General features: G+C 42.7%; 1 protein-coding gene across 1 annotated transcript in view; it reads left to right on the top strand.

Moving 5' to 3' along the window:
• The first annotated feature begins 592 nt into the window (after positions 1-592).
• Positions 593-8,910, top strand: part of CAND2 (cullin-associated and neddylation-dissociated 2 (putative)) — a 17,395-nt gene continuing 9,077 nt past the window's right edge. The window contains 6 exon segments of the mRNA XM_009585206.1: positions 593-735; positions 4,628-4,782; positions 6,320-6,443; positions 7,096-7,352; positions 7,944-8,049; positions 8,727-8,869. Of these exon segments, the coding sequence (XP_009583501.1) occupies positions 596-735; positions 4,628-4,782; positions 6,320-6,443; positions 7,096-7,352; positions 7,944-8,049; positions 8,727-8,869 (925 nt within the window). The 5' untranslated portion in view covers positions 593-595.

Here is an 8,910-nt window from a genome sequence, read left to right as displayed (position 1 = left end):
ACAGCAGTCTAAATATAGCCTAGGGAACGTCTAAGGTGTAGTTTGCATGGATTCATGACTTTATTTTTCATTTTTGAGCTTGATAGCTTGATCCCCTTCTCCATGTGTGGGATCATAATATCAGTGCTAAATAAGCCAGAAAGAACACAGCCAGGTGCATTCTTAGACCCTAGACTGGTTTTCCTAGGCCTGCCAATTGGTGAAAAACACCACCATGATTTTTTCTAGCATAGTTAACCATCTTGATTTAGTCACTGAGAAAAAATATACAAGCTGGGTGCCAATTTTAGAGTTTTAGTTTACCCCTGTTATGTATTTTAAGGAGAGGAGAGAACGTATATTTCTCGTTTTCTCAGATTCCTTAGCTAAAGCCTTTTCACCAGCTACCTCTATCTGAGTTTTCCACTTGTAAGACAGTAATAATTCTTTGTAACTTGTTTTTCAGGACAGTGTAAAGGGTTGCAAGTTACTCTTTGAAAGTATGTTTTCATACAAGCACTAATTGTCAAGTTTTGTTGACCAAAGTGATGCGAAGGAAATGCATTTGTGTCTGTATTTCAGCCAACCCACTTTTGCTATATGTTCTTTCAGGTTTATGGCCACCAATGACCTGATGGTGGAACTGCAGAAAGATTCGATAAAACTAGATGAAGACAGCGAGAAAAAAGTTGTGAAAATGCTTTTGAAATTGCTGGAGGACAAAAATGGGGAGGTACAGAACCTCGCTGTCAAGTGGTAAGAGCCTCGGCAGTAATTACCATATTCCTTGGCAATAATAAAGCTGTCAAAGACTGCAGAGAGTGCGTTAGAGTGGAGCTTGGCCCTGCAGCGTTGGTACCTTACTCAAACTTCCCTTTGTAGGGGCTTTCCCTCTCATGCCGGGCACAGCAGTTTCCTTCTCTGTTGATATTCAGAAAGGGTGAGCATACAGATATCTTTGTAGGAAGTAATAGTTGACTTTGGAAGTTTTTCAGTGTTTATATGATGAATCTTGCCATATTAAAAGTAGCATGTCTAAGATTTTATTTCTTCAGAGGGAAACCTAGTTTAAAACCTGGCCATCAAGTTCCTCTCCTTTCTTGGGCTTTGAAATCCAGTGCTGAATTTCCCAGTGGTCCTGTCTTTGATAGAGATGGTACTAAACATGTATAGCCCTTCAAAAATAGCATTTGAATTTCAGGTCCAAATCCTACTCTTCAAGGGCATTTTCATTAAAGTTTATAATGCACTTGGTTTTTTTTCCCTGCTTTGACTCCAAGTGTAGCCTGTGCTATTGCTTTGCCTTTGACAATTTCAATATTTTTTTTAACCCAAGTGAAAAAGGCAGAAGGTTCCTTTATTACTGAATCATCTCATGAAGTGATCCTACTGCTGACATGTTCTTTCCTGTCTCTTTCCCCCAGCATGTCTAAATGGGAGTATTCATTCTAGAAATGAAATTGAATGGGTCAGTTCACGCACAGGGCTCCAGAAAGATGGGCCATTTAAAGACGATTGTGGGTTCCTGAATTTCTTCCTACTGTGGCTCTTACTCATATTCCCTTCTTTTTAACCATATAATGCTTCTATCCCTGTACTTTCCCTGTGACCTTTGGCCCTTTCTGATTCCCACTGTCTGACTTTTTCTGGCCCTGTTCCTGTCTCTGCCTGCTTTGGGTTTGTTTATTCTGTTTTTTAAAGCAAAATGGTTGGGCACTGAACAGAGTACAAATTTCTTTGCCTGTTTATCTATGGTTGCATTAGCAACAAGTCCATACTCATTACAATCTCCAATTCGTCCAGAACGCGATCATAAGAAGGCCTGAAAATGGAACCAGTAATATTTCCTTTTTATACTTAAGGAGGCACTTATAATAGTTAATGTCCAGTCAGTTATTCCCAGCCAAGTGCAAGGATCTCTAAGAAGGAGAAATGTGACGGTTTGAGGGACGTTGGCAGTTGGATTAGGCCCAAGTGTGGATCTGTGCAGCCCACATCAGGACTCAGGAGGAAGTTAGGAAACTACGGAGAGGTCTTGCAGTTGATTTTATCATCTAAACCTATGATCTTATTTCTTCAGAGGAGTGCTAAAATGACACTTCACACCCAAAAAACTCACAAATTTATCCATATAAAAACTTGCCGTGTTTCTGGTTCTGTGATTTTTTTTTTTTTCTCAATTTAGATGAGTTCCTTAGCTTTTCTGTGCCTCAATGTTCCTGCCTTTAAAGTAGGGATAGCCATCGGTTCTTTTCTGCATGTTGAGGTGTAAGATTGAACACCACTTGGACTTGCACAAAGTCTTATTATTTAGTGTTTCTTTTCTAATTCATGTATTTCAGAGTAGCTACTCAGACTCTGAACAGCTATTATTGTCCCAGTTGTTGAATTTAGGAATAGTCTTATACCGAACAGGCTGCGTGTGAGTTTGCTTTGCGTACTCTGGGGAATACTGCGCATACAGTGTTTGTTAAGCATGCTGTCAGAGGTAACTGTGTGTGCCAGCAGGGAGACAACTACCTGTGCAGAGGTGTTCCATACAGTTGGCATTACTGGAGCTATGCCAAAAGGAAGAGAGAAAAAGAAGACAGAAAATGCATTTTTGTGCAAGGATTTTATAAAGCGTGTCCAGCAATAAACATTGTAGAGTGCTAGCACCATGTCTTCTCATACAAGCTCTTAAGAAAATGTAAATCATCAAGGCCAGTGTTTTGATAGTCCTGTTCAGCTCCCACTGAAGACAGGGACTTTTACCACTGACTGTCGGGAGCAGAACCTCTCCTGTGTGTAAGCTTCTGTGAAAGAAGGGTATGTTTAAAACCCTACAAGTCTCTCTGTCTCTTCTTGTACTCTATAGGCAACTGGTAGCCTTTTCTTCTGAGCTGTATGGACATGTAGCATTAATGATAGTCCCCAGGGATCAGTGGCTATGCCCTAGTATTATGCAGCATACAGAGCCAAAATCTCTAGTTCCTCTTTTCTGTATAACAGGTAAAAAAAAGAAAAAACAAAACTCTGAAGAGGTAGATTAGTCCTTTCCTTCACTCTATTTTCTGTTTTCACTTGGCTATGTGAAGGGGAAGAGAGGGGAGACCCTCAGGAACTGGTTATTTAAATACATTTTTGCTCTGGAACAGCAGCATGATGATACTTTTAAAACTCTAGAACCCTGTTTAAAAAAATGGTTGTGCTGCACATGAATCACAGGGAGCTGTTCAGTTCTCCTATGTTTTTTGAACCCAAAGGAAAAGATCTATATTATTCAGTTCAAATCATTCAGTTTTGACTAGTCCCCACAAGAAGGGGAACAAGGGAGCAATGACTAACATTTTGTACCTGGCACAGAAGTCGGAGTGCAGCCACATCACTGCTACGACAAGTAGCTGCTTCTCTGCAAGGTAGTATCAACTCATGGGAAAGAGAAAAATACCTATAGCATCTCTCTTCAGGCCCAAATCCTTCCAAACTAATTTCTAGATTTGGGCACGAAGAATTGCCTGCACGAATAATCTGCAAGCTAGGGCCCCAGTTCTTTACCTGGGCAGACCATTCAGTGCGAGAGGAGGGGTGGCATAACCATGGGGGCTTGGGCATGGATCTCTGCCACTGGTGGGTCATGGGGCTGTGGACAAGCTCACTCAACCTGTAGAAGAGTGATGTGTTGTTAGGACTGAAATTGGGCTCAAAGTATTTTCTGTGGATGTTCACTAAAACAAGAAGATGGAATTTTCCATGTTTTCACTCATCTGTGTTTGCTTCTCATGAAAATTCTAGCAACCAGATTTGCTGTCTATGAAACAGCAATTTCTTAGTACGGGATACAGAATATTCATGGGAAACAAATGCATTTTGAATTCATTAGCTTAATTCGAAGAGTTAAATGTAGCTGGTTAGGGAGGGAAAGCTGTAACATGACTTGCTGAAATACAGTTAATACTTTACATTTTAGCTAGTTACCTTGTAAAGATGCAAAAATAAATAGTTGCAAACAATGCTGACAAACACTCTATGCACAATTTTGAATACTAACTTACCAGCAGGAAATATAGGTTATTAACAGAAAGTTTTTCTAATAATAATAATTAAAAAAAAGTGCAGGGGAAAGGGAGCGGTCTTCCCTCTGTAGTAATTCTGAGCCTTGGCTCAGGTAGAAGTTTCCCCACATACAGCAGAGGGCAATGGATAGCTAATTGTTTGTGAAAATCCATTTGGCATTTCCTCCTGAAAGTCAGTTTTTGATGGTTGGTTTGTTTTTGTTTTTTTTCCAAAACCTGACTATAGATTTTACCATTACTCTGTGTAACATGTTTGCTTTGGTTCAAATTCATTGTGTCATAATTTCTGAGCTGCTCCTTCCAGTAAGATATTAACTGGCCTCATGTTTGCAGTAGTTGATGTGAAATGTCCTCCTGCAAATATGATATAAAATTCACTGAAGTCTGATATAGAATTAACTGAGGCAACAATGCAGGGTATGTAAACCTAGGGACATGACGTGCTGCAGGATATCAGTACTCGATACCGATGTTTTGGTAGTATTTGCACTTGGGGCTGAGCTGCCTTTACGGAGGAGTGAGCCTGAGCATCCCTTTTGATGGTGGAAAGCATCCCTCTTCCTCTTCATTCTGACTGGCTTCTCCTCCCGCAGTTTGGGCCCACTGGTTGGCAAAGTGAAGGAGTACCAGGTGGAAACTATTGTGGATACGCTGTGTACAAACATGTTATCCGACAAGGAACAGCTGCGGGATATCTCCAGCATTGGACTGAAAACAGTCATCTCTGAGCTGCCACCAGCTTCTACAGGTAAAACGTCTGTCCCTGTTTGTCAGACTGAGGCAATAGGGAGTCACAGCCTTTGGGAAACAGAGGAAAACATGTAGTTCAGGGCCTAAAACTTACAGATTCCTTATTCACCTGCTAGAGGTTAACAAGCAATGAAATAAGGAGGAGAGACAGTAGAAGTTGAAACACCAATGTGATTAAAGAAGGGATGAAATGAGTCTCAGCTGGGCCAAGTCCTCCAACTGCCACAGCTACCCTGGCTGCTTTTCCTGCATTTGGAACTACGTATCCCAAAAATGCAGCAACTATTCAGGAGATACCTGAGGCTCCCAGAGATTTAAGTTTCCTCTGCAGCCATCTGATGTATCTCTTGTTCCTTCATGGCGGGTGGCCGTGGCAGTGCTGCCAGGCTGCTGGATTTTAGGTTGGGAGAACTAGAATTAGCATGCGAATATTTTCTGAACTCCTCTCTCCATTTCTGCAAAATGTTAAGCTCTTGTGAGCCATCCTTTCAGAATTCTTCATTTAACATACATCACATGAACTGAAACTGTTTTAGGGTAGCAACACATAAGTCATCTCCTTAAGGGTTGGGATTGACACTGTGGGGTAGAAGGCAGCAAAAGCAGTGTGGGTTTGCTGCAAAATGGAGACTTTGGACATCTACCCCCTGTGCCTTCTTCACCCTAAGCCCCAACAGTGTGGTTGCTGTTGTTGTGGTGTTGTCTGGAGCAAAGGGAAGGTTTGAAATAATAGTCCAAGAAATAGCGTGTGCCTGAGGCAGGCTCCTTTCTCAGTGTTGTACAGCAGTTAATGATGCTCCAAGGATGTTCCACTTCTGCTTTGTCTCTGTTGCATCGCGGAGGCTGTTCAGAATGGCGTGGGAGGCTATTGTCCCTTCCTTTGAAAATTTTGTGGAATTCGAAGCTGCTTATGCTTTGCACTGAACCAACTGGGAAAAAACCCACAATAAAAATTGGTGTTGGAACAGGCACACCCCAGCATGAAGACTAAACTTGTATCTAGACATTGATCTGGACTGTAGGAGATTATGATTCTAGACTGTGGTTGTAATCTCAACACGTTCTTGAACCTGAGTTATATATTATTTTGTGACAGTTTTATCTAGTTCTACCCTTAAATTTCATCATGGAGCTGAGAAACGGTTTCTGTCAAGACTGCTCTTCCTATGGAGAAAATCTCGATGTGTTGAAACTGAACATTTTCAAGTTAAAAACAGGGAAAAAACCATGCCAGAACTTTCCCACCCATTTCTGCTCCCTGCATTGCATGGGCTGTGAGACAGCCAGGCCGTTTTAGGGTAGAAGACATTCTCCAAGAAGAGAAGCTTCTTCCAAATAGTTAATGCATCATACTGCAGAGGGAGATACCTCGCTGTTTGCAGTGTGTATCCACCATCTCAAACAAAAGCTAGTTGACTGCTATTCTGGTTAGGTCTCCCAGTGGTGATTTTTTTTTAATGTAGGAGGGATTAAATGGTTCTTAGCAGTAAAAAGACTTCTTTTTAACTGACAGTGAGGAAAAATCTCTTTTGCAGGCTCCACTGTGACAGCAAATGTGTGCAAAAAGATCACAGCCCAGCTGACAGGAGCTATTGGCAAGCAGGAGGACGTATCTGTGCAGCTGGAGGCTCTTGACATCCTGTCAGATATGCTGAGCAGGTACCAAAGGATTTCCTTCTGGCAGCTGTGTACGGCAGGGGGTCGCATGTATGTGTTTGCTTTTGATTTCTGTATTTCCCTATTCCTACTACGAGGACTTAAAAATACAGGATTTGGGTTGGCTGCCACTGGGGAATATCTCAGCAGAGCAGATTCCCCAGCAGAGATGAGAGACGACATGCTGAGCCCTTCTGTGCTTGGGAATGGCAGTAACATTGGCGATGGATCCCACAGAGGCTCAGCTCAAACAAATGTAGAGAGGGAGAGGGCAAAGCAGGGAAGTTTATTTTAGCCCTGTGATCTGATCAGACATGCATTTTTTTTCCTGGCTGCCTCTTTCTCTTGTTACATAAGTCAGAGTGACAGTGTCATATGTCAACTGCCTGCAGGAAATTGCTGACAAACTCACAGGTCATCCAGAAGGACACCGTCAAAATCAAACTCCTCCATGATGGAGACAAATAACCTTTCCTTGTGTTATACAGAACAAGTCAGTGTTCAGACCAAAATGCCAAACCCACCCTTTTCCTCTCTCTCCCCACAACATGCTTGAAGTCTTCATAGCTGAAGGATTTTTACATTTTTTGCTGGCAAGAGGGCTTTTTCTCTGAGGCTTTGACTTTCAACTTCTGTCTTGTGCTGTTGATTGCAGACTAGGGGGAACACTCTACTCTTTCCATTCCTCCATTCTGAACTGCCTCCTTCCCCAGCTGACAAGCCCCAGGCTGGCAGTACGTAAAAGGGCCATCATTGCCTTGGGTCATCTTGTCTTGACCTGCAGCGGAAACATCTTCTCAGAGCTCACAGAGCATCTGCTTGCTGAGCTGAAGAGGAATGAGTCTACTTCTACTACCAGGACGTACATTCAATGTGTCGCTGGCATCAGTAGGCAGGCTGGACACCGCATAGGTAGGACAAGTAGCTTGAAATGACACTGGGAAACGTGCATGCATTTTAGAGCAGTTCCTTTTAGTGGTAAAAGAAGTGTGCTCACTCTGTTCCTAAGGTATTAGTGGCTTGTGCTTTGTGATTCCCTCTGTGGTCCTGAACTGGCTCTCTGATCTCCACTTGGAAGGGAAGAGACACCAGAGTGAGTCTGGCTGCCCTCCTGTAGTGATTTCATCTCAAGGTCTTGCAGTGCTTCCCTGGTCTGAATTAACACCTCTGTGAATTAGGTCAGTAGATTTACCCCATTTTAAATGAGAGAAGAAATGGAGGACAGCATATTGTATTACTCGTCTAAAAGATCTGCCAGAGCTGAGATGAGGTCCTAGAAGATTTCTAATCACAGCTCTTTCTGTGACTGAAATGCCAGCAAGGGGCTGACGACAGGGAGCAGGGGTCATCTGCTTAAAACCCCTGCAAGGCTGGACTGGGAGGTCCAGGGGAGGAATGCTCTGCCAGGCACGTGAAGGAAGTGGCACATGGCTGAACTGTTAGCTGCTCGGATGAGTGAAGGCTGGAATGATTTTTCACTGCTGCTTACTTTGTCTTTCCCAGGAGAACATCTGGAGAAGATAATTCCTCTGATTGTTCAGTACTGTAACGTGGAAGATGACGAGCTGAGAGAGTACTGCTTTCAGGCCTTCGAGTCTTTTGTGAGAAGGTGTGTGCCCTTGAGGAACAACTGTGCACCATCCTGTGCATCAGTGTCCTCCTAGTGTGAATATCTATACAGTCAGCATCTAGGATTGAGTACCTTCCTATATGCATTCCTGTTGGGAAAGACAGTTCACAAATGAAATCCCTTCTTTACATGCAGAGTTGGGCTTGAGTTATGAGCTATTTTACCTCAACATGTGAGAGTGTGTTTCTGTATTGGTTTTGCAGGAGTGTAACTCTTGTCCTTGGAGGATTCCTCAGCAAAAGGGAACTGCCTCACTCCTGGTGTGTGGAGGGAGTGGGAGGCAGGAAGGGGCCTCAGGCAGAAGAGCTGCTGAGCTGCAGCTCTCCCGTTGTTTGGTGAAATGTTTTCTGCTTGTCTTGGAAAAGGAGCCCAGCAGAGCTGCTGAGGTTTTCTCCCATGAAGGGAGGATTCAACCAGGTGGTGAAGGCAATTTATTTTTTTACCTTACAGAAATCATTGCATTCTTCCCAGGGGAATGTGGTCTTGCTTTGTGCACAGCAGGAAGGAGCGGCTCTGGTTTAACTCATGTTAACAAAATGTTCATATAGTCTGTGAAGCATTTGGGGATCCTTTTGAAATGAATTGTGTTATTTGGATATTTAAAATTGCTTAGTCTTTAATTTATTAACTCTTAGGATTTTTATTTGTCGTGATAGGTGTCCAAAGGAAATTGACCCTCACATCCCTAATGTGATGGGGTTATGTTTGAAGTACATCACCTTTGACCCAAACTACAACTATGATAATGAGGAAATGGAAGAGATGATGGAAACTGAAAATGGGGAGGATGAAGAGCAAGGTGCCTGCTTGTGAGGATGACTGTGCTCAGCAGAACACTGG

This window comes from Fulmarus glacialis, unplaced genomic scaffold (genome assembly GCF_000690835.1).
Source record: "Fulmarus glacialis isolate BGI_N327 unplaced genomic scaffold, ASM69083v1 scaffold32239, whole genome shotgun sequence".
Lineage (NCBI taxonomy): Eukaryota > Metazoa > Chordata > Aves > Procellariiformes > Procellariidae > Fulmarus > Fulmarus glacialis.
The sequence above is the reverse complement of the archived record's forward strand: the minus strand, read 5'-3'. Positions and strand labels throughout refer to the sequence as shown.